Source organism: Falco peregrinus, chromosome 3, assembly GCF_023634155.1.
Source record: "Falco peregrinus isolate bFalPer1 chromosome 3, bFalPer1.pri, whole genome shotgun sequence".
NCBI classification, from domain to species: domain Eukaryota; kingdom Metazoa; phylum Chordata; class Aves; order Falconiformes; family Falconidae; genus Falco; species Falco peregrinus.
In genome coordinates this window covers 115,256,367-115,281,178 of record NC_073723.1, presented here as the reverse complement: position 1 = coordinate 115,281,178, position 24,812 = coordinate 115,256,367, and the positions used below count along the sequence as shown (strand labels likewise).

Sequence of the window (24,812 nt, the reverse complement as noted above, 5' to 3'; positions counted from 1 at the left end):
GGCTGCTGTGGCTTGGCCATCGCTCAGGGGTCCTGGGAGCAGCAGATCCACACGTGGTGGTTGTGATCAGTATGAGAACTGCCAGCAAAGCCGGGAGCGAGGAAAGATGGTATTCCAGGCTTTAGTGCTTTCTTAAATCTATAGCCTTGATCTCTAATGCTGGTTTTGTTCTGCTGCTCTCACAGTTCACAGAGATGCAGTGCCAACCTTGACAGAAGCGAGGAGTGTGTCCAGAGCCGGGCAGGGGACTGGGGAAGGGGCTGGGGCACAGGCTGGTGGGGGGTGGCTGGGTGAGACGGAGGGGTTCAGCTTGGAGAGGAGGGAGCTCAGGGGGGACCTGATCGCTCTCTGCAGCTGCCTGACAGGAGGGTGTAGGCAGGGGGGGGTCAGTGTCTTTTCCCAGATGACAAGCGACAGGACAAGAGAAAAAAGCCTTAACCTGCACCAGAGGAGGGTTAGATGGGATATTAGGAAAAATTTCCTCACTGAAGGGGTTGTTGAGCATTGGAACAGGCTGCCCAGGGACGTGGTGGGGTCACCATCCCTGGGGGTGTTTAAAAACCAGGAAGAGGTGGTGCTTAGGGACATGGGTTAGTGGTGGGCTCAGCAGTGCTGGGGTAACGGTTGGACTTGATGATCTTAAAGGTCTTTTCCAACCTAAATGATTCTGTGATTCTGTGATAAGGCCAAATGTATAATGAACTTGAAGTTAGGATCCTGCTCGGTGAAGGTAAAAGTGTAGTTTTGGGGACAGACCCTTCTGCAGAGGGAAGGAAATGTTCTCTAAGTTGAATCCAGCTGCACCCAGGTTGGTGGCACGTTATGTGGAAATGTTGGTCTTTGGGTTACGTACAGGTCTGCAGCAAAGCCCGGACTGCAGGTTCTTGCAGTTCTTTGGGACAGTTTGGGCAGTTTCCACACTGTATTGAAACAATGCCTAGAAGCCATCCTTGAAAATAAGGCAGGGTGGAGGGTGCTCCCTGCAAATGCCATATAATCCCTTATTTCACCTATTTGAAATCGCTGTGAAAGCAAATTAAGTAATGGAGAACTCTAGGGAGTTGGTTCAATGTTGACTTTCTACCAGCCGTTCCCAACTCAAAGTTCCCCTCGCCAGCCAGTTATTCAGTGCTCACTGCTGAGTGTGCGTGAGCCAGAAAAGATTTCGGCTCGTTCCCTCCTCTCCTGGGCCCGTGAGAGGGGCGGGAGAGCCCCGACACCCCCTGGGGCCAGGTGGGCTGGCTGGCGAAGAGGGGCATGTCTAAGCTGACTGGTTGGGAAATCTCAAAATACTGAAGAGAGCCCCGAAAATGCGGGTGATTTGGGCCTTTTAAGCTGTGCTTCTGCTCGCAGGTGGGGGAAGTGAAGCACGGCAGAGGTGGGGGGCAGAGTCACCCGGCAGGTCTCGGCTACGTCAGAGATCTGAATCCAGATGTTCTTGCTGGAAAGCAGCTGTAGTATAATGAGGAAGCGAAGCTGCTTGTGAACAGGAGGTAAAACCAGGTGGTCTAGTTTCTTTGGGTGAGTTATTAAAGGGAGGAAACGGCGCCAACAATGATTAATGAAGGCAAGAAAGAAAACTCGGTTGGGTTTAATTCCGTTGCATTCTCTGTTACCCTGAAAGAGGTTGTTTGGGTTTGTTTTTCAGTAGGAGAGCTATTTTGGGAGTGTTTCTTTATATGGCCTGTGGCTGACACTGCATTGGAAAATGCTTGTTGTCATTATTTTTGTTAAGTGCATGTATTGCATCTTAATATAGGACCTGCGTTGGGAATGCTTTGCCTCTTTTATGATCTCATGTAGCCCCCACCCACTCATCCAAGGTTGAATAACACGTCCTTTTGGCAGCTACAGCAGTTACATACATGAAAAACAGTAGGAAAGCATTTCTGTATTTTTAGCGTCTTTTAATGCACTTCAGCAGTCGGGAAGAGATCTCTGTGACATGCCAGCTCCCAGCGAGTGGCTCTGAGCCTGCCGTCTGGGAACAGCTGTGCTACGGGCGGAAGAGGCTTGTTTCCAAAATACTTTGCACTAGGAGTTTTCAAGAAGAATTACACTGATTCCTGCTGAGCAGGGTGAGACTCTGGGAGGATTCATGAGTTAAAGTTTAGACTGATCTCTGTCCCACACCATACTGTGCTGATTGTTACAGCAGTACAAAGCAGCTGGCATCTCCTGACCCCATGCGAGCTAAAGTCAGAGCAGCTGTTTTGAGCAACAGTCAAAACAGCTGGAAAAGTTTTACTACTGTTATTGGTGACAAACACAATATCCAAGGAAGCTGTTTCACAAGCGAGGGCTGGATGGGGTCTAACAAGTGCAAATCGAGCTGTAGCAAGATATATTTTTCGCCTCTGATCCAGGTGTCCCCCCTCCCCACCTGCCCTCAGGCTCTTCCCAGCTGCCACAGCACCTCTCTCCGGGTGGCAGCGGAGCTGTGAGAGGTCTGCCCTGGCTGGTGCTTTCCTCTTCACCCAGCTCACAGCCGTACAGGATCCCAGAATGTTTTGCTGGCATCGTCTACGTGCAAGGGTTCTATCCACCCTGCGGCAGCAGCTGCCAACAGGGTGGGAGCTGCCCCATGTCCAGCAGCCCCCAGGGTGGCAGCTGACCCTGTCCAGCAGCACGGAGCATCTGAGCGCTGCAAACTGGAGCAGTGCTCTTGCATCTCTCTCAGCTACCTGGAGAATTGAGTGGGCAGAAGCTGAGCAGAAAATCAGGCTGGAGCTGGCACACTGATGTCTCTCAGGGGGTGTAAGAGGATCTTCAGTGACCACACACTCTGCACCTTTCACAGTTGTGGTTTTACATCTGGCCCAAATCTGGGCACATCCAGAGCTGAGGCTGATGTACCTGCTCCCAGTTGATTCAGGACAAGGATGCCACAGACTGAGTTACTGGAGCGTTCAAAGCATCCCGGGTTTTTGGGAGAGGGTACCCCTCCTTCAGGCAGAGCCTGATCTCTCTTCAGCGTGGGAAGTGGTGTAAAAGCCAAGGGTGGGTTTCAAGGGGCGGCCAACACTTCCAAAATGCTGCCAAGTGAGGCAGCTGTGGCTTCATCGGGTCCCAAGGAAGGCTGGTTACTCTGTGTTCCCTGGAAAGGGGAGAGGAGAGGGCACATCTCTGGGAATAACGAAGAAAGTATGAGGTTCAGGGGACAAAATGGGACTGGGGAGTTTCTGGGTCTGTTTTCAGTGCTGCTGCAGTCCTGCTGGCTGACTTTGGGCAGGCCCCTTCGCGATGCACCTCACTTTTTCCGTCTTTGCACTGGGTCTAACGCTGCTGCTGCAGAGTGCTTTGATGTTCCCTCCTGAGCTGGGAATTGCTTGCTGTTAATAATTACTATTTTATTGCTTCCAGGGAAGCAGGGGGCTGAGCTGTGCATAGGACTCCAAGCTACTGCTTGTCCCGTTTATTTTGGCGCTGCTTCCCAGAGGCATCTTTTTTTTTTTCCCTTGAGCTCCGCATGAGTTAAGGGTGAGAAAAAGCTTCGTCCTGCGGGTCCCTGGGTGCTGCACACACGCCCTCTGCAGCAGGGCTGCCCGGTGGAGGGTGAAGTTGGTCTTCCCCCCTCTTGACAGGGTGTCTGTGCTTGTAGCAGAAGCGTGTTTTTTGTTTCTCTGCCTGGCTGGCTTGTGGGAGACTCATTCTCTCCATGGCTTGTTTGCCCTCCAGGTAGAGCTGCAGGCCTGCACGTACCCATGCCAGTGTCCCTCCCAGCCTCTGCAGTGCCCCGCTGGCACCAGCCACGTGTTGGATGCCTGTGGCTGCTGCAAGGTGTGTGCCAGGCAGCTTGGCGAGCTCTGCTCCCTGCAGAAACCCTGTGATCATCACAAGGGACTCTACTGCGACTTCTCCAAAATCCACAGAGGCAGCGGGATCTGCTTAGGTGAGAGCTGTATGTTTGTTCTGTTATTGTGCGCTTTTCTTATGGCCCCTTCAGCCCTCTGCCTGCAGACCTCCCAGAAAACCCAAGGCATCGTCAGAATTTCCCGAAGCGCTTGGAGCTTCATCCAGCATCACGTTGGGAGATCTGTGCCAGCCCTGTGAGCCAACAGATTCCCCGATACCGATACACACGCAACCTGCTTCCTCCTGCCCTGAAGGATGTTTCCAGAGGCACGAGTGTGGGTTTGGGACGCTCCTTTGTTCCTGTGACATTGTTAGGAGATAGCCTCTAGCCCTGTAGTGCCTGTGGGTAAATATCAGCAATCTGGATTTTTACTGGAAAGGTACTGTTGCTTGAAAAATCGCACCCAAAATCTCGCTGCTTTGCACTGGAGATGGGCAGTTTGCACTCGACTGCTCACATGCAAGAGGCATGCTGCGTTGCTGGCTGCAGCATGTGGGTGGAAATAGCTGAACAACTCGTTTGCAAAATAGTGTCTGTGCACAACGTTACTGAGCCAGGTAAATACAAATGCAGAGCTGTTTTCTCTCCTGGTACCTCTTTTCATCCAGAAAAGAAAAATCTTTTTGATTTTTTTCGTTTGTGTTTTGGTTTTTTTTTTTGTTTAGTAGCTATTTTTAAAGCATCCAAAAATTATTTTAGTGTAGAGAGGGAAAAAAAAAGTATTTCCTCAGTCTCCTTTGTTTAAAAACAAGACTCCTCTGCCCCTGTCTCTGCCAGGAGCTGACCATTTTTTTAATTCAGGCTTTTCAAAACAGTCAAGAAGATGTGTGGGCTGGAAGGCTGGTGTGAGCACTGTGGGAGGCATTCAACCAGTGCACGGGGCACCTCGGGAAATGCTCTGTACCACTTGCACCAACCCGAGACGGGGGTGTTGGGGGTCCAGACTGGAACTGCACTTTTTGCAGCACCAGCGTCACTTACAGGTTGGGTTTTTTTCACTCTAAAGAATGAGTTTAGTTTGCAGAAGGTGTTTTCTCCTTTCTTATGAGAAGTTTTGTAAGTCATTTAATCTTCTCCCCCGGTTACTGTGATCTTTAGAAATCACATGAGCTTCCTGGTGCTTCCTGTAGGCATTGCTACACCTGAGAGCTGATGACTGAAGCTTAGGAAGGTGAACGTAGGCATAATGTGCCCAGCGGGCACAAGCTGTAGACTGCCTAAATAAGGCTGGGAATGAGGTGTGTGGTTGTAGAGTAAAGGTAGTTAAATCACTGGAACAATTTACTCAGGAGTGTGGAGGAGTCTCCGTCTCGAAGACTTCACATGAAGGCTGGACACCTTTCCAATGGAGATGCTCCATATGGGTTTGATACAAAGATTTTGGAGTGAGGGTCCCATATCCCCGCTGTTTAGATGATCAGACTTGAAGACCACAACTGTCCTTCCTGCCTTTAAATAAGAAATTAAGATTTCCATGGCAAAATTCCCAGATTAACATAGACCAGGATACCTCCCTAAATCGGACTGAGGATTTGGGCTGAAATGTCCCTGGGTGATATTTTTGCGATCGCCACACTGATCTCTTGGAAGGTGGGGGATTTTGGAGGCAGTGAAAGAAGCTGAAGGTGGAGGAATGAATCAAATGAAGGGAAAGAGCAACGTCTGCGACAAGAGAGGGCTTACAGGTATCCAGATAAGACAGATGTGATGGGAGCAGAGAGGTGTTCAAGCGTCACGGGAAGAGCTTCTAGGCTGGGTACCAGCACGGAGGCCACATCAGAAGAGATGGGAAGGGAGCCATCAGAGTGAAAATTCCTGCGTATTTGTTTAATGTTATCACAGTACGTAGCATTTCATATGTTGCAGAGGAATTTTCCCCTTCCTGCAGAGACCCTGGCATATCAGAAAGGTAGAGACCACCCTGGAGGAGCTCTAGAGTAGGAGAGCCTGAGGGCGGTAGGGTGGCCTGGGTGGACGCAGGGAGCTGGCAGAACTGCGGCGACCTGAGGGCTCACTTGAGCTCTGCCATGTTCCCTGCAGCGAAGGACAAAAGTCTCCTGGCTGGGCTCGGTGTTTGGGGACCGGAGCGGCAGCGGCGCCAGGTGGGGCTGGTAAATAAAGAGCTGCCTTGCCCCGCTGTGGCGCAATTCGTTTGGGTGCTTTAGTTGGATCAGGTCAACAGGAAAGCGAGGTCTGTGTAGGGTAGTGAAGGGCATGACAGAAGGATCGAGTTTTGTCATAAAGCCCCCGAGCAGGCTGCCGTTCCTGGGGTGGGGAGGAGCGCTGCTGTGGGAACAGCACGATCCGTTCGTGGGGAAGGGAGTGGGCTTGGGCTAAAAAACAGTGAAAGAGGATTTAAAAATAAGTATGAATGGTTGTGTGGAGGGAAAGTGGATGACTTCCACTTTGATGGAAAAAGTGAGGATTTCAAAACTTCTAAGTAGGAGCACAGGAGTATTTTTATACCAATGGCATTGAAAGGCGTTGCAGGTTGGGCTCCAGCTCCGGTTAGAAACAAGGCATCAGCAGCCCGGAAGGATTTGTGTCCCCTCAAGGAGTAGGTGGGATGGAAAGAGGCTCTTGCTCCTTGTTTGGTCCAAACACTTTCTGAGACAATGTTCCATGGGCGACCAGGACTAAGGGGAAAATAGATCAGGTTTCCTGGTAAGCCTCCGCAAGCAGCCAAGTATCCTTAATTTTGGTAACTTCCCAGTAGAGGTTTGCATGGATTTTTTTGTTTGTTTTTTAAGGGTCAGGATTGCAGAAAGCAGCAGCTGATGAGAACTGTCCAAAACCAGGATTTCTGTCCTGTGAACAACTCTGGGATTTCAACATCTCATTTCAGGCTGAAAGAAAAAGAATAATATAAAAAAACCTCTCAAAAGTTTCCATGAGCAATTTAGAATACTTGTTTGGCTGTATCAAAACTTTCCATTTCCATTATATCAAAATGTTTCATCTTGATCTTTATAGTATCTAAAATAATTATCTGAACAAAATACTTCCCCCTATGGATACTGTCCAACAAGTATTTTGGTTGAGCTATTGTGAGACCATAAAGGAAATCTTTGATATCAAATTGAAATGCTTCAGTTGTTTCTCATTGAAAACATTCCTGCCGTCGATCTGAGCCTGCAGAACTCTCAATCAAATGAAGACTTTTCTGCTGGAAAACTTCCACTGGAAAAAATTTGGCTAATGCAGGCATAAGAACTTGTGAGCATCGCTCGCACCCACAGATGGAAGATTGCTCCTATGTGTCAGATGCTGTTGCGCCTCCTTTTTTGCTCATTTAAGTTTTATCGGGAAGGAGTGAAAGACTCGTAGGAGGGCTGCAGATGAAAGAGCTAGAGACCAGAACAGAGAGAAACAGAAAAAGTTGTGGCTGGAAGGAAGCAGAGATTCACGCATCACAGAGAAGCCACAAAGGTCATAAACCCAAAGTGTTATTTTCCTTTTTTAGGTACCTTTAGACATGTGGGGAACCTACAGCTCTTAGGAGAACGTTGCCTTTTAGCCTCCTAGGAGTAAGGAGGAGCAAAGCTGCTGGCTCGTGTGCTGTGTCAGGAATGCATCTTGCACAACATCGCTGACTGGGGCACTCTGAGCCGGCCAGGAAGACCTCGGACTGGGGAGCAGGCTGTTTACAAGCTGTAGAGACAAAGTCCCACTTAGTAGCTCATCCGAGTGGAGAAGACGTTTTTAGAGAGAACGTTGGGAGGTCTGGCCCAGCTGGAGCCAACTTCCAGCTATCAGGAATAGCTGTGGGTCCAGGGAGCCAGATACGAAATGTGCCAACATCTGCTGGGATGGCAGAGCAGGGGAGACTGTGCGTGGGCACTTGGCCCCCATCAGGAGCCCTGTGACCCCCTGAGCGGAGACCGTGCTGCCAGCCCCCTGCCATCTGCTCAGCTCCTCATGGAATAACGGGAACGGTCGGGGCTGGAAGGGACCCCTGGGGATCACCCAGTCCCACCCCTGCTAGAGCAGGCTCTCCTCGGGCAGGCTGCACAGTCACGTCCAGGCGGGTTTGAATGTCTCCAGAGAAGAAGACCCCCAGCCCCTCTGGGCAGCCTGTGCCAGCGCTCTGCCACCCTCCAGGTAAAAAAGTCTTTCTCCTCCTCCTCTCCCCCCTTCCCACAGCTCACGAGGGTGCAACTTGTGACCTGCTGGGCAAGATCTACCACAACGGGGAGAGCTTCCAGCCCACCTGCAAGCTGCAGTGCATCTGCATGGACGGGGCCATCGGCTGCATCCCGCTCTGCTCCGACGACCTGCGGCTGCCGTCCCCCGAGTGCCCCAACCCCCGGCGGGTGAAGTTTCGCAATAAGTGCTGCGAAGAGTGGATCTGCGAGGAGGGCAGTGAGGAAAACCGCTTCGAAACAGCCATGGCGGGTGAGTGGTGGGCAGAGGGCTGTTTGGGGGGCCTAGGGGTGGACCCACACCGCCTTTGGGTAGGGGCCCTAAGTCACGCCTGGTTTGGCACTGGTGGTGACTGCTGGCTTTGTGCACCGTCATGTGGGCACCCAGTGTTGAACTCCAGACCCACTGAGGTGAGACCTCGGCGGTGCTGCGGGGGAGCGCGTGCACCCTCTGGTGCTGCAGCAGGGCTGCCCGGAGCTGGGCTGGGGTAGGAAGCGGCCCCGTGCTGGCCTGTGTCCTCCTGCTGAGAGGCTGAGTAGCTCACGGGACGGATCAGACCTTTCTGCTGTTCCTGAAGAGCTGCACCAAGTTGGGAGTAGTCATGGAGCTGCCACGCTTCATCCCAAGCCCTGACCCTTGTGTCCCTTCGCGTGGCTCAGTTTTCAGGGAGGATCCGGCACGCAAGCCGGAGCTGAACAACCTGCAGGAGAACTGCTTGGTGCAGACCACCGAGTGGAGTGCCTGCTCCAAGAGCTGCGGCATGGGCATCTCTGCCCGAGTAACCAACGACAACCCCCAGTGCCACCTGGAGAAGGAGACCCGGCTCTGCATGGTCCGACCCTGCGACTTCCCCATGGAGAAAACCAAGGTACTGGCCTCGGGGAGGGGGGACACCACACCGTCAGTGTGAGGGACGGCCTCGTTAGGTACCTGTCAGGCACGAGCCCATCTCGCAGGGTTTGCTCTGTACTTCCACTTTTTCCATCTCCGATTGCCCAGTGCCGGAGACAGAGCACGGTCCTAGGTGGCCCGTGTCCTTGTTAACCCCTCTGCTCTCTCCCTAGAAGGGGAAGAAGTGTGTGCGGACCCCAAAGCCACGCCAGAGCCTCCATTTTGAGTTTTCGGGCTGCACCAGCACCCGTTCCTACCGGCCCAAGTTCTGCGGCAGCTGCACGGACGGCCGCTGCTGCACCCCGTACGTCACCAGCACCGTGGAGGTGGAATTCCGCTGCCCCGAGGGGGACTTCTTCCAGCGGAAAATGATGTTCATCAAGATGTGCTCCTGCCACTACGACTGTCCCCGAGACAACGACATCTTCCTGGCCACATATCACAGGAGGATGATTGGAGACCACGTCAAGACAGAGAGGCAGTAGCCCTCTCTGTGCCAGATCCATGGGCCGAGGTGTCTAGGGCCCCTCTGTGAGGGGCTGTGCTCTTCAGAACAGCACCGTTCAGCACCAGTGGTCCCCGTGGCCTTCCTAACGAGCCGAGGCACGTGGGGGAACAGCCCCATCGGCTCCAGGCTCCTGACCTTCCCCCGTGGTGGTGCGGAGGTCAGTGAAGGAACCAGAAACAGGCTGGAGCTGCAAACTTGACCCACGTTCCCACTGAGCAGGTGGGAGAGTGGATCAAGCCGCGGGGCTCCAGCCTGGCTCCAGCTGAGCGGACAGCGGGTGCCGTTCCCCATGGCCGCCCGCCTGCCCCAACCAGGCGGCGAGCCCAGAGCATCAGGCAGGAGCAGCGCAGGAGGCCTGAGCTAGGGCTGAGCTCTGCAGCCTGCTCTCCGGCACCGTGGGCTCCGCTGCACGTCGGTGCAAAGCTGCTCAGCGAGGAAAGTGGTCCTGGCCCCATGCTGGGCTCCTGCTGAGCTTTGTGATTATTTTTGGCTAATTGGATCCAGCAAGTTGGCAAAAGCTCTTCCCCATCCTTGTGCCCGCCTTGCACCCTCCCGTCAGCAGCTTTGTTCCGGATCAGTTCGCTCCTAGAGAGGCCGGATCGTCGGCTGGGTGACCCGTCGGCTGGGCAGCTCAAGGCTGGGCTCTTTTTTCCCTGTTAAATTCCTTTTAACCTCGTCTGCCAGGGAGGGTGACAGCGAAGACAAGGGAACAGCGAGCTGTGTAGCGTCACTGCTGGAGACAGAGCATGGCTCGGCGCCTCCTGCAGGGACCTGAGCCCGGGAAGGGGTTTCTTGGTAGAAGAAAGGATGGAGCCAGGCGCTGCTGGCGGGGCCGTGCTCCTGGGGCCTGTCTCGGACCCGAGGAGCTCTTCCAGCCCGGAATGGGGCTGAGCCAGGCTGCCAGGCTGAAATGTGTCCCTGGCATGTGCTCCTGCGGCAGCTTTTAGTGATGAGCATCTCCTGTCATCCCTCCTGGTAATCTCCTCAGAAATGGCTCCGGGGTGGGAGAGGGGCTGGGCTCCGCGGCTCGCACACCCACAGTGGGGCTGGGGCTGCGCTGCAGCTCCAGAGTCTCTGCTGGTGGGTCCTAAGCTGGAGGAACGCGGGTCAGTCGGGTCTGCCCGGGGAGCGTAAGGCACCAGCGAGGAAAGTGCCCGTGTTTGTCAACAGAGCTGATCCCTTCTGGAGTTACCCAGGCAGCAGCACGGAAAGCTGGTGCGGGGTCTCCGGCGGTGGGATTCCCTTCTTGCCACAGACCTGCGCAGTCTCTGTGCCGTTAACGCCGTGCTGATTGCCAGCCTGTGGCTGCGGGAATGGCCACCAGCACCGGGACACTCCCGTGACCCCCGGCACGGCACCTCAGCAGCTCTGTGCTGTCTCTGAAGCCTCATCAGTTGCAATCGGCCTCTCCTGGTTTTTAGCAGAAACATCCGAGTAAAGGGCCTGATCCTGTTCCTTACATCTTCCCTGCCTTTCACCGCTGGGAATGATGATTCCTGTCCCAGCTGGGCAGGAGCAGGGGCCGTGCTGCCGCACCGAGGCTCTGTCCCACCCCGTCTCCCACCCCAAAGCGGGACCCGGGGCCGGAGGACGATCCCTGCAGCCCGCGGCTCCGCTCCGACGCTGGCTCAGTGCCTGTGTCTCGGCTCAGTCTCTTTTCTCGCTCTCTCAGCCTGCAGAAGCTTGTCAGCCTTCAGCCTCCTGTAATCGGTTTGAACTGTAAATAATTTATCCGATATTGGTTTTGGTTTTTTGGTTTTTTGTTTTTTTTTTTTAAAGGTCTTTGTACAGTTCTCGTACCTTTTTAGCACAACCCTGCTCGGGGCCTTCTCTCCCCTTGCCCTCCAGGTCTGCTCTGAACTTTTCTCCTGCCATTTACAAGGTTTCTGAGTGTAAAACTACGCTAAGGTCGCACTTTACTCAACGCTAATAAATGTCTATTTTTTACATCCCTGGCAGCATCCCTCTGTGCGAGGCTCCTGCCTGGTTTCCCCTCCAGCCTTTCCCCAGAGCCACCAGCCCACTGGGACCAGTGCTGGGACCCTCTGCCAAGCTGACGGCTGGCTGTGGGGTGGGGGTCCCCCCAGATAGTGTGGGGGGGCAGTGTTGGTGTCTCACGGGCACCTCTGCAGCCCGCACATCGCAGCTCCTGCACGGGGGGGGGGAAGCACAAGCAGAGGCCCCCCCCCTCGCCTGCTTAAGGACCCAGAAATCCTTAATGCGCCGTTAAAAATAGCGGCGGGAGCAGATGTGAGCGGGAGTCGGGATAACGGGGCCAGACCGCGAGGGGCTTTGCGGTGGCTTAACAGCTTACGGCGTCATCCCCCCCTCATCACATTAGCCGGGGCTCCCCCCTCCCCACCCCCGGCCCCGCCGCGGGGCCCAGAGGCTCTTCCCCCCCGCCCAACCATCCTCCTCCTCGGGGAAGGCTTGGGGGTCCCTGGGGAGAGGCAGGTGTTGGGGGGACAAGACCCCCCCCGGCTCCAACGGGAGCTGCGGGGGTTCGTGGCTCGGCGCTCCCACGGGGAGGGGGAGCACCGAGGGGACGCGGTGGCGGTCCGTGCCGGTGTCCCGGGGGGGCAGGTTGGCCCAGGGCAGCACCCCCTCCTCCAGCCCTGCCTCAGGCCCCACCGCGGCGGGGGGACACGGGACAGCGCGACCGTGGGTGCTGGCCAAGGGGCCGGTTCCAGCCCCGCGGCTGCCCGCGCCCCCGTTATCGCCCCCAGCCGCCGCCTGCGCGGCCCCGATAGTGCCGGCGCGGCCCCGCGCAGCCCTTATCGGCCCGGCCCGGCCCGGCCCGGGGCTCCCCGGCCGCGGCGGCCCGGGCGGCGGCGACGCTTTTCCCTACGGAAGGGTGAAGAGGGTAAGGGGGCGGGTGAACACAGGCATCAGAACTCCGCAAGGGACCCGGTTCCGCGGGTGCGGGGCTGCGCCCACGGCGGCCGCGCCCCGAGACCCGCCCGGGGGTCCGCGGGGTGCGGGGGGATCCCGCTGCCGGCGCCTTTTTCCTTATATGGGGTGGTGACGTCAGGCGACGCTTGAGGTGACGCGCCCCCGGCGCGGAGGTGGGGCATATCTCTTGACCACGCCCCCTCGCTCACCGTGACGCCACCCGTCACCTGCCCGCCCCGCCCACTGCAGCGCGGCGCTGGCCCCGCCCCCCCGCGGCGCTGACGGGCGGGGGTGGTAGCCAGTGGGCGCGGCCGGCGGCGCGGGGGGGCGGGGCGCGCGCTGACGTCACGGGGGCGGGGCCGGCGGTGCAGGTGGAGGCAGCGCGGTGCGGAGCGGAGCGGCGGCCCCGGCCCGGGTGAGCGGTGGGTGTCCGGGGGCACAGCGGGCTCGGGGAGGGGGGAATCCAAGGGGGACTTGGGGAGCCCGTAGGGTGTCAGGGGGGGTTATGGGCTTGGGAGGGCAGTGCGGGGTCTGGGGCACTCCGGAGGAGGTGTAGTGGGGTCAGGCTGGTTATGGGGCTGGGGGGGACTATGGGGGTCCCTAGGGGGCACTCTGTGGGTCAGCCCGGTTATGGAGTGGGGGGTTACGGGAGGATCTGGGGGCACGCGGAGGGTCAGGCAGGTTATGGAGTGGGGGGTTATGAGGGGACATGGAGAGCTGTGGCATGGGGGTGGTCCGCAGCGGAGCCGGCCTGGCTGTGGGGCGCCCTGGTCTGGGGGCGCCGGGGGGACCCGCAGAGGTCATGCTGGGTGTGGGGTGCTTTAGGGTGCTCTGGGGTCGGGGGGGGCAGGCTGGGTGTGGGGGGCCCACAGCGAGCAAGGTGTGGGGCAGGGGGGTAGTGGGGACACGGGGGGTGTCCTGTAACTGGGGGAGACCGGGGAGGCCCCCGCCGCAGCGTCAGGAAGCCTGTGGGGCAGAAGGGGGGTGTGGGGTGGGGGGCGCCTAGTGGGGTCAGGCTGGGTGTGGGGGGATTGGGGTGCACTGGGGCTGTAGCAGGGACCCTGAGTGGGGCTGATGGGGAAGATATGGGGTGGGGGACAGTTGGGGGGCCACAGTGGGCTCAGGCTCAGGAGGTGACTGGGGTGCAGGGACCTTGCCCTGTGGGGGGGTGCCAGTCCCCCCCCCCCCCCCGCAGTGGTCAGTTGTCCCCCGGGGAGGCGGCAGCTCCCGCGGTGGCACCTGGATCCTGCTCTGTTTTGCTGGAGGTGGCGGGTGCACTGCTGGGCCCAGGGCTTCGGGGCGGCTGCGCTCCTTCCCCTCTTGCCACGACGCCGTCTGTGCCCACCCAGAGGGTCCCCAAAGCCGGTCACAGTGGCTGAGCTGTGGAGCGATGGCGGCCTCCCCCTGATACCTGTCCCAGCACAACCAGGCAGTGCTAAAACCTCGCCACCGACTTCCCCGCGCCGCTCCCCCACGGGGCTGCGGGGACGGGGGGTTTCTCTCGCCACATCCCCTTTCCAACGGGGCGCTTCGCGCTGATGTTGCAACCAGAGGCGCGTGCAGGCGAACTCGGTGACCCCAGTGGTTCCTGCAATCTTGTCCCTTCCTGAATTTCACCCTCCTGCAGCTGGGGTGGGGTGAGGGGTTGATGAAGCTGCTTGCTAGCACGTGCCGTGAGCTGCACCAGAGGGCTTCTGCCTTCCCCGCTTCCCGGTGGGCTGGGCAGGTGCCACAGGGTCCGAGCCTCTGGCCGGAGTGGCAGGGGACAGTGGCTATCTTTAGGGCTGTGTTGCAATGGAGGGGTGTGCCTTGGCTCAGCACTGCCGGCAGCCGCCTCCTCGCCCAAGGATTTACTTACGCCAAGGCTCCCGCATGGGAAAAACCAACATTTGCTGTGCGGTTTGCGGGGGCTGGTGGGTCCGTGGTGGGGCTGGCCCCGGTGTGGGGCTGAAGCCTGGGGTCAGGCGGTGCTGGCAGCTGCCCGCAGTGTGGTCGCTGCCAAGGCTGCTGGCCGGCCCCACCAGCTTGGTGGGCAGGGGCTGACGTCAGGCGACGCGTGCCCTGCACGGGGTCAGGCTGCGCAGACGGGCACAGGGCCGTGGCTTGGTGTGGGTTGCACCAGTGGCTCCCCGGCACCGGTCCTGTGCCACTGCCCAGCACTGGGACCAGCTGAGCCGCAGCGGACGGCTGGGGATGGAGATGGCTGGTGGTGTGAGGAAATCTGCTGCCCCACAGGAGAAGAGCCGCCTTGGGGCACGGGAGCAAGTTAGGCTCTTGCAAGGTGCCCCCCAAAACCCCCTCCATCCCGCCATAAGGCTTTAACGAAGGTACAGACGCAGCTCCAGGAGAGCCGGGGTCAGGGCTGCTGGCAGCAGCGCGCACGCTCCCCTCCGTGTCCTCGTTCTGCCGGAGTGCCCCGGTTAGTCCATGGGGGTGACCCACACCAGCGCTTCAGGTGACACGGGGCTGAGGTTTGGCTTAATCCTCCCTGCACAGCCGTTGCCCTACTCCTGCTAAATGTGCCCACAGGTGATGCGGCTACACTGTGCCTGTCCCCGAGAGGAGGCAGCTGCAACTTGTGAAGCCATTTGCGGCCCCCCCAGGTGTGCAGCTCCTCTCTGAGTGCTGGGGCATGGGTAGATACTCGCTCCCCTGGCTTGTTGTGGTGCTGGCAGCTCCTCCTGTTTTTCTGCCCGAAGTGGGGCATGTGCTGCTTCTGTGTGTCGTGATGGTAACAGCAAGTCAGCGGCAGCGCAAAGTTCATCCGTGCATCAAACTGCTTCCCCATGGCCGTGCTCAAGCTGTTTTGCGGGCTGTGGGCGCCTCCCCTGTCCCTTCGCTTGGCTTTGCCTCGTACTGAAGAGAAACTTCAGGCCTTCTTGGGAGGGTTTGAAACCCTGCCGAGGAGAGAAAGTGCCTTCTCATCCGCGGCGGTGCTGCTCTGACGAGGCTCTCCTCCCGGCGCGCAGCCTGGCAGCTGCTGGAATTGCCTGCAGCTGCATCTCCGCACCGCGTGTCCCCCCTGGGCTGACACAGTCTTTTTTGGAGCTGCCAGTGGGTGAAGGTTGCTCGGAGGGTAAGCAAAACATCAGCCGTTCTTCGAGCGGGGTGCTCTGAAGATACGTCACTAATTTAATATCTGACAAAGGTTTTTCTGAGCTCCACGCGCAGCTGTTCCTCAGGGAGGAGAGCAGGCTGTAGGCAGACCCTACCCCTGTGAGCAGATAATTGTCCTTCTGTGCCGGGCAGGGTTTTACCTTTGTCCCCAGCTGCGGGAAGAGGCTTAAGGCTGTGGTGGCTGCAAGTTTGGGGTCAAAATTGGCTCTTGGCCATGCTAGATTCTGCAGGCTGGAGGTGTGGGAGCTGTCTGGGGTGTGATTCGGGTGGGGGTAGGGGCTCACCACCATCAGCCCGGAGGTCTCTCTCTCAGTGAGCTACCTGGGGATGGGAACGTGTTTGTTGTCCCTTTTTCTGCATTTCATGCGTCTGTGCGAGGCTCTGAGTCAGGCCTCGGGGGAGGTGCTGCAGCTGGTGCTCTGTGCTTAGCCCAGGACCAGTGCTGGCTGTGGGTCCCCAGCCGGTGGGGACAGCCCCTCCGAGCGCTCTCACACGCGGGATGCTCGGCTGAGGCCGTGGCGGTTTGGCTTGTGGCTCCCAGGGTCCCTGATGCCATGAGCATCGGGGCCGTGCTGGGCTATACCTGGTCAGCCCCGGCTGAGCTGGTGGGGACCGCCAGGGTGGGCTCGCTGGGGCTGGTGGGGTCTGTGGATGCGGCCACCCCGTCTGCGCGGCTCTCCCCACTAGAGGCTGCTGACGAACTGAGCATTTTCCTTTCCCTGGCTCTGACCAAGCAGCGGGGTCTTGAATTTGCAGGGCTGAGCATCCTGGCCTGAGCTTTTCCTGCTGATTCACCCTGGAGACAGGAGCAGGCTTCCCCAGGCAGCGGCCAGGTTCAGGGGGCACATCTGCTCCCTTGCCGTGCCCACAATAGATCTCCCTGCTTCATTAAGTCTTAATTAGGCAAACGCACCAGGACCATGTGCAAGACCATTGCCGGGGGACATGGATCGTGTGGTGAGCTGGGTACCAGGGATGCTGGCTCCCATCCTGCCTGCCTTGGGGAGGGGGGGCAGGGGTGCCGACAGGGTTTTTCCAGCTGGGTGCTGAATGTGGAATGAGTTCAGCCTCTTGTATTGTCTTCCTGGAGGATGTGTGAGCAGTGATAAGTGCTTCAGCCCTCCAGCCTATCCTAACTGGCAGAAAACCCAAGGATTAGTGAAGCGATGGGATACTTCATTGCTGGGCACAGCCATGATGGCACGGTAAAGCCACCCTGTAGACACAAAGGACGCTCTTCTTCCAGGGCAGCTGGTTTAGTACCGAACACCTGGGCAGGACTGGAGTGTGGAAAACAAACCCAGACTCTGGGAAGATGATTAATCACATAACAATTAGGTGTAAAATGAAAGGCAGCTGCTGCCGCATGGTAATAGCTGCAGTAGAAGGTGCCTGGGAAGGAATTTGTGGTGTTGCACAAGACCCCTCTGCCTTTGGAGGTGCAGGCGCTGCCGGGCAGGCAGTGTGGTGCCAGCTGGCTCCAGCAACCGAGCAGCCAGCACGGCTTCCCCGACAATGGCAGAGCGGTGCTTTACATAATCTGGGACTTGCAAAACAAGCTTGAAGGTCTGGAAAATCCTCTTGCTATTGTTCGTGTTCAAAGTTTGCTAAATTTCCTGGTTTGATCTGTGGGTCTGGTTTTTGTTTTGGGACCGCAATGGGGGAAAATGCACTTTGCGCAGAGAAAAGAAAAGGACGTTTGTGGCGTTTAATCCATGCCTGCTCCTTACATGAAACTATTTTTGTGGTTCGCAAGAGGTTTGGAGCAGCTGCTTGCAGTAGGACTCTTGGTCTATCCAATTAGCATGGTTTGTCTCTCGTCCCCTCCTGATGCCCCCTGAGAAAATCCTGGACTATCAGCCGTGCGGGTGCCGCGGGCAGTGCGACGCAGGCACCATCTGGGCGCCCGGCCCGAGTGTCTGCCTGGGGACAGGGAGCGCTGGGTCACAATGGCTCCGTGTGCTCTGGGGAGGCTCTAAAACCACCTCTTGCTCGGAGATTTTAGGAGAGGAGGCTGGAAGGGAGCTTGGGTTGTCCTATTTCTGTGTGTCTCGTAGGCTGGAGGTGACCGCTGCAGCCTGGCGATGTGGAGGTGCTGGGAAGTGGCCCCGGGAGAGTGCTGAGGCCGTCAGGAGCCCCCCCAGCCCCACGCTGGCCCACGGGTTCCACGGCGGTGTGTTGCCTGGCCCCTGGGAGGTGTTTTAGGGTGCTGGGCCTGCCTTTGCTCCTCTGTTTGCTCAGCCCAAAGCCTTCTGCCAACACAAATAAAGCCACTGACGTCCTGTGCGCTGTTCAATTAAACGAGTGAATCCTGTTAAAATGTTCTCTGTACGTAGGTTCATAAACAGGTGACTAAGAAACCTGCCTTTTCCTGCCGTTCCTGGGAAAGCCAGGTTTGGTAGCAAGGAATGAGGTTAAGTTCTTGCTGGTCCATGTAAGGTGAGGCAAGGTTTGGCACCCTGGTAAGCAGCAAAAGAGGAGGAGGAGGAACCCTGGCCTGACGGCACAACTACATCCTCTTATTAGAGGTGGCTTCTAGCTCCTTTCACGTAGGTAATTACATCTGGCCATGGTTGACCTGAGCTGGATTTGAGCAAGTGGGTGTGAGGCTTGGCTTGTGCTGGGAGCCTTCGGAGTGGCTGAGATCCGACTGCGGTGGCGTTAAAGCAATCTTGTAGGTGTTGCAAACAAGCCATTGCATCGCAGCGATGGGGTGGGAGACGTGGGGAAGCCCTGAGCATGCTTACAACCTGGAGAACCCGGTGCTGGTGCTGAGCTCTGCTTGGCAGGGGTGGGAGCCGTGGTGGGGACTGATGCCTCGAAGCGTCATCGTAGCCAGGGCGTTAACGCAGTGGATGCATTACAGCTTTTATCGTGCTGTACGTGACCTCTGAGCTGATCTCTGCTTGGTTGCTGTCCCCTGATTGCAGCAGCGGTTTAGCCACCTGCCAGACGGCACCAGCCTTTAATGGCTTGTTTTTCTATATCCACTCTCCAAAAACCCTTGGAGATGGGGTAAGCAGTTCGTGGGCGCTTCAAAACTCTTTCTGTGCGTTGGGGGTCTGTGTCAGACAGAACAGCACAGTGTCACCTCCCTGCATCTGCGTGAACTCGAACGCTGAGGGTGGGAGCAACGGAGGGCAGATGCTGGCCCAGTCCTGAGCCACGTTGGGCTGTAATGTGATTTTCTCTGTCTGTGTTGATGTGCTGGAGGTGCCTGTGTCTGCCGTGGAGCTGAACCTCTCCCGTGTGGTCGGGATCGGCCTCAGCCAGGCTGTGGCTGCGAGGAGCCTCGCTGCAGGCTGGCAGATGGGGTCAGCGCTGCTCGGGGATTTCCTTGGGTGCAGAGTGTGGAGGCTTTTAATAGCAAACACGGTCATCTGTGTCATCGCATCGCTTGAAACCTGTCCCTCAAAAATACCGACTGGCAACTGTGATGCAGCTGAGCAAGAAGGCCACTCCTTTCAGAATTTTTTCCCTGGTTTTGAGTGAAAATAAAATAAGGTTTAAACCTGTTGCTGGTGATGCTAATGTGCTTGGGGGTTTGGGATGCAGCTCTCGCCTGGGAGGCAGCCTGGAGAAAGCCCTGCCCTTCTTGGGAAGGTTGTTTGGCCCCGTGCAATGGCTAGATCCTTCCCAGTGTGCTGTGCTGACAGATCCTGTGCCTCAGCCAGGTGCCAAGACTTCAGCCTTCTAGGAAAGGCAGTGGGGTCGCTGTGGGTTTCTCTCAGTGCCTGGTGCCTTGTGAGCAGCGGTTGGAGGCGTCAGGGCAGCGTCTGGAGTTGCATATGGCTCCGTTGGGGCTGCTTGCTCCATCTGAGCTGCCTTTTGGTGGGAATACACAAGATAGCCGAGCGCAGAGCTGATCTGTGCTGCTGGCTAGGCTTTTTCCTGGTGCTGATTTTCCTTCTACTGCTGTAGCAGGAGGCAAGCGTGGTTACGGCAGCTGCCTGGCTTTGGCAGTTTGCATCTTGCCTCCCCTACAAACTGCCTTCAAACTTCTCAGCTTTCTGGCCCCCTGTTCTGGTCAATACGAGGCTGTTATCAGAGCCTGGCAAACTGCGATGATCACATCCAAGCGCTGTACCTCAAACCACCTGGCAGCACTGGGCTGGATGAAGAAGCTCATTTGTACAGGGCGGTTAATTCTCTGTCTGTTTTAATCTCTGTGACCATCTGTGTTCATGCCCGGGCTGGGGAGATGCGAGCTCTTGGGATTTGTTCCAGGAGGTGGACATGGAGAGGACTGCTTATTCTGTGTCTGCTGAAAACTGCCCCGGGTCAAAGCAGGACAGCCTCATTAGCTCTGGGAACGGTTGTTCCTGCATCTTCAGGCCAGGAGGCCTTGATGGCATGTCAGCTCTATGCTGGAGGGATGTCCCGAAAAGCTGCAGGGAGGGGGCAGGCGCAAAAGGCACTTACTGAAAGCGGAGACCTCTGTGAGTGCTTTCCAGTATACAAACCCAAACACAGAGGGTCTGCGGTGGGCTTGGCTGGCACCTTGGAGGGCTGAGGTCCCTTCAAGGAAGGCTGTGTTGGTCTGGGGAAGGTGTTGTGTGCTAAAGCATCTCCTGGCCACCCTAAAAGCCCTGCCCCAGGCTGTGGCAGCCTCTGGGGTATGAGCCTGCCCTGCCAGCAGCTACTACAGTCTCTGTCCTGATGAATGCCACAGCTGGAGCTTTGGTTTGAGCTTCAGAAACTGCTGAGGAGACTGGAGCGTTCACATGCAGCACCAAATCTGGGGGACCAGTACCTATAGATGGGCTGCAGTAGCATCTCCACAGATGCATGCAGGCTGCTGCTGACAGAGAGAAGTTTTCTTGCGAGCAACAGCTGAAGTCTTCCTTGTTTTGGGTTCTCACTTTTGCAAGCCTGAGGCTCTGCAGCTCATCACAGAGCCCCAGCCAGGATCCCACTGACTACAGGCTCTGCACGTGGCTCGGGCAAAGGTGGCATTTGCTGCGGGCTCTGTGGAGGAATGCCTGTCCTGTGGGGCAGCACGGCCCTGCCGAGGCTGCTGCTGACATCTGAACCCAGAGGGAATGATCCCTGCCCTGTAATTAAGCTCTCTTTCTGCTCCTGTTCACTCTGCTAATGAGTAGTCTTGTGGATGTGCTCCTTGCAGCTGTTGTGGATCCTCTGTGTGGCTCAGAAGCTGGAGGTGGCTTTCCAAGAGAGCCACCTGCAAAGGGCAACCCCAGATCTCCCCCATCTCACTGGGGTGAAGCTCGTGGGTGGAGGACCTTTGACTGTAAAGGCTTTTCCCTGCCTGCACCTTCCTGAACTGCACCCTGCATGCTGTAAATTTGTCTGCCAACACCCCCCCCAACTCTCTTACATGAGGAAAACCCTTCCTGCTGCTTGTGCTGGCAGGGCTGGGCGAGATGGAGAGGTTTTCCCAGCCTTCGGTTGAAGGACTGAGGCTGCCTCTTGAAAGGATGGCTCTTCTTCACCTGCTTGTCAGGCTCTTGACATCAGTGGATAATAACACTTAAAAAATAACCAGCGCTCCAGCTGAATCCTCTCCTGGTTCAGCAGTTCAGGGGTTTTAGTCTCAATGGAGATGACAGCACCAGGACCATCAGCATCGTGGTGCATCCCAGAGGATGGGCGTGGGCTTGTGCCTGCCTCCTCGGTGCAGCAGGGTGGCTGTGGAGGAACCTGGCACCGCGCTGGACCTCCCCTGTGCACCACGAGCGCTCGGCTGTGCACTGGTGTGGAGCCGGTCCCGGAGCCTCGAAGGGTTTGGATCCGGCTGGGTTTCGGCACCCTGCTCGGCCCCGGCGTGTGCCCGCGGGAGCAGGCAGCCGGCCCGGCTGCGGCTGAGAGCACCGTTGCTCTCTTGAATCTCTTCATTTAGTTAATGATCCTTTTGTTGAGAGGATTAGGGTTTAGAGGCCTCTGGCAGAGTGTTAATTAAATTAAATCTATGGGTGTTTTGTTGAATTTTTAAAGCCCACTAGAGGGCTCAGTTGGAGCCTGTGGAGCTGGGGCCGGAGGTGCTGGGCCGTGTCCGACCCAGTTGATGTCCATCCCAGTTGAAGTTTCCATGAAAGCCAGGTGGGGCCGGAGGGATGCAGAACGCGCGGAGCCAGCCCGCAGCCCCCACACCCGGCTCTGCTTCCCCAGCCTGGCGCTGCCCGGGCTCGGCCGTGCCGTGGGCACCGAACTCGCTGGGGGCTGGCAGGCACGGGACGCCTGCGTCACAGCTCGCTGTTATCAGCGTTAAGTAACGTTGGGCTGATGGTTGGGTTTTTTTCCTTTTTTTTTTTTTTTTTTTTCCCTTCCCCACTTGGTGTTTACATTTCTAGAGAAGTGGCTCAACGTGAACGTCCAGTTCCAGCTTCAGCTCTGGGAAGAGTCAGGCACCAAATTTTGCTTACGTGAACTCTGTCGCAGCACTTGTGTAGGATAAAAGTGTGAGCACTTGGCTTTGTGGCTTGAGGGATTTTTCTGGCAGGTGCATGGGGGTTTTCGTATTTAGCTGGAACTGCTTATTAACCAGTGTCTCTTCTCCTTTCTTTTCTATACACTGCCCCGTGATGGATTTTGGTGCCTTGCCTGCGTGGTTTGCCCGGCTGTCTCATCTCTGGGTAAGTACATGCTTCATTAGCCTGGTGAGAGGAAATAGCTGAAACGAATCACTTGGACTTAAATAATAACCTGTTTATTTTGTCTTAAACTCTGGAGCATTGATTGTTATCGAACAGCAGGATTTATCATGTGTGTGTGTGTGTGAAGATTTTTGATACTGAAAAGCACTTAACATAGCAATTTCCAGGCCAAGTTTATAACATGAAAAAGCCCCCAGCAGCAGTTTTTCATGCCAGCCTGGGCTGCAGATCACTGACCTGGTGATAAAAGCACACTAAGTGCCAGCAACTGAGAAAATGGAAGTAAAAATGTTTTTGGCAGTGGAAAGCAATACCCACTGTTTCTCCCCAGCCGCCTCCTGACAGGTGTTGATGGTAAACCAGTGCTGTGGTTGTGTAAGGGACTCTCTGAAGGCCAGAGCGCGGCGCTGGGCTGGCTTCCCCTCTGCAAACCTGCAGATGTGCGGAGTTTTGCAGGGTACAGAGAGGAGCCCGGGGCCCTTCTGGCAGGAGAGGAGGGGAAATGCCTGTCGAGCTTGGAGAAGTGCATCAGGCACTGATGCTTCTAGCTTGCATTTGTGGAGATCCTGCTTTGCACCCGGGGAAAATCATCCTGGTGGGGTGGATTTTTGTGGTTTCCCAGCAGAGGTTTGGTGCCTGCCCCCCAGCCTGGCTTGGAGGTGCTGTTCGTGTATTAAATCCTCTCAAAATAAGGTGTGTGCGCTCAGGGTAGAGGAAGGGAAGGAGTCTTTGCTTGGTAGAGCTGGTTCTTTGGGTGCAGTGGTGCCCCTGAATTGAAGTTCCTATCTCTGGAAACTTCAGAAGTTTTTGATTTGATTTACTTTTTTAAAAAAAATTTAAGGTATCCTGCTGCTAAGCTTTCCCCTTTCCTGTCCATTGCCCTCCCTTCCCAAGTAATGTCCTCTCCTCTCCCAGTAGCGGAAAGGATTGAGCCTATTTAGAGCTCTGCCCAAGCACTCAATGTACTGCCAGTCACTGATGGAAGACTTGCAGGGAAAGCAGAGGAAGGTGCTGGGAACAGACTGCTTTATTCTTAAGCTCAGCGTTATTGTATGATGCCTCACAGCGGAGGGCAGGAGGGTTTAATCAAACCCAAGCATAAACCTGTTGTTCTTACACAGAAGTAAGCGAAGCGCTGTATTTGGAAGCTGAGCAGCTGTCTTCTGTTATGAATGAGCTGTTCTTTGCTACCAAATCTCTAAAAGAAAGATCGTTAATTAACTAGAGGACCTGCCTTGATTTGAGTTGCTGAGCTCCAGCCCCACCAAACACCCAGCAGTCGTTTCAATGCAGAATAAAACTCCCCTGCACAGAAGGTGTAGCTTCAAGAGACGCAGGTTGGCAGTGTGCTGGCCAGGAGCTCATATTTGACGTAAAATGGAATACTCGCTGGTGTCACTCCTGGAGCAGGTTAGTGCGAGGCATGCCTCTACCAGCGCAGCGGCTCTAACTCTGCCAGGGTGTGCTGAAGCCAGTCATCGGCCAGAGGGTCTTCCTCCTTCGTGCTTGAGCAGACCTCAGGACACAGTCACCCATCTGGTTATCACTGCGTGACAAGTCGAGTTGGTCAAGGGTGAATTTCTTCCTTGGGGAAAGCAGGTAACCTGAACAATCCCTGCTTTGCTTTCCTCTGAGCAGTCTGACTGTGGCTTCTGCCTGCATGGGTTGTCTGTTGTCTCTCGTGTACTGCACAGAGGGGAGACAACTGCATTTCAATGGTCTTGCTTATTATAGGCTTTTGGGGTTCTGATCCCGCTGTGAGATGAAATTTGCTGTTTGCTAAATACTTGGTATAAATCTTGGTCAGCACGCAAGAAAGTTAAGTGGTACCTTGTTAGTGATGGCAAAGATAAAGGTTGTGTGGCACAGTTTCACTGGATCAGGGACAGCCCTGACCTTCACCCAGCAGAGGAAACAGCAGGCTCAGGTTGCCTTTCCATCTTTAAGCCTGGCTTATCTCCTGGGTAAACATAAAATGCATAGGAACTGTAGTAAGTGAATCTCATCTCCTGGCCTGATAAAGGGTGTTGGGCATCAGTCCTAAAAGCAGCATGCCAGCAGCTTCCATGGAGGGAGGCTGCAAGAAGCTGGAGGGCAGAAACCGTGAGGAAAAATGCTGAAGACACAAGTGGCGCAAGAGGAGCCTGTAACCTTTGAGATTGTGCTCTTGACCTTCAAGCTGAGATTCACGTATGTTGCCATTATTTGAAGCCTGTAGAGAAATCTGAGGTGAGGGTATGTGCACTGGCTGAAAAAATGTTGAGAGCTGTGTTTGTGGCAAAGGAGTTGGTAAGTACAGTGTGCCCATTAGCAGGCTGCTGCTGGGCTCTGTCTTTCCATACATTGGCATTGGCGGTGCTGAAAGCCACGTGTTGTGATCTTAAAAGTTTACCTGCACGTGAAATTGTTTCTTGCTGTCACTTAATTCATGGGTCACCTAGAGAAGGGCATGGCATTGTGGAGCCGTTGAACAGCTGTTGTGTTGTGAACTTGGGTCTCCCCTTAATTCTCATTTACATATAGCTCAAAGAGGAGAAACAAATAAGGTTTCCTGCTTTTCCACCTTTCAGTGAGTTTTTCTGCTTTGAATCTCTCCTGGAAATGTAGTAGCAGGGTATCTGTTTCGCTTGTGCCACCCGTTCAGAAGAGACCATCAGAATCCGATGTGGTGTCAAGTTCTAGGGCTGGCTTAGCTCAGTGGTTTCACTTCAGTGCTTTGTAAGGCCGTGAAATAGTTCTCATTGTGGTGTTTTAAATAGCAGTGCTGCCTTCTGAATTACCATCTAATTAA

General features: G+C 56.0%; 2 protein-coding genes across 5 annotated transcripts in view; both read left to right on the top strand.

Moving 5' to 3' along the window:
- LOC101914229 (CCN family member 2-like) overlaps positions 1 to 11,347 on the top strand; it is a 43,818-nt gene extending 32,471 nt beyond the window's left edge. For both annotated transcript variants that reach the window (XM_055799580.1, XM_055799581.1), the window contains 4 exons: positions 3,679 to 3,892; positions 8,000 to 8,251; positions 8,659 to 8,867; positions 9,064 to 11,347. In XM_055799580.1, the coding sequence (XP_055655555.1) occupies positions 3,679 to 3,892; positions 8,000 to 8,251; positions 8,659 to 8,867; positions 9,064 to 9,375 (987 nt within the window). In that variant the 3' untranslated portion in view covers positions 9,376 to 11,347. The remainder of the gene's footprint in view (positions 1 to 3,678; positions 3,893 to 7,999; positions 8,252 to 8,658; positions 8,868 to 9,063) is intronic.
- A 1,231-nt stretch (positions 11,348 to 12,578) lies between these two features.
- The window catches only part of EPB41 (erythrocyte membrane protein band 4.1), a 96,573-nt gene continuing 84,339 nt past the window's right edge, over positions 12,579 to 24,812 (top strand). The window contains exon 1 of one of the 3 annotated variants that reach the window (XM_055798464.1): positions 12,579 to 12,705. The gene's annotated coding sequence lies outside the window, so the exon portion shown is untranslated. The other 2 variants (XM_027787997.2, XM_055798457.1) reach the window with 2 other exon arrangements.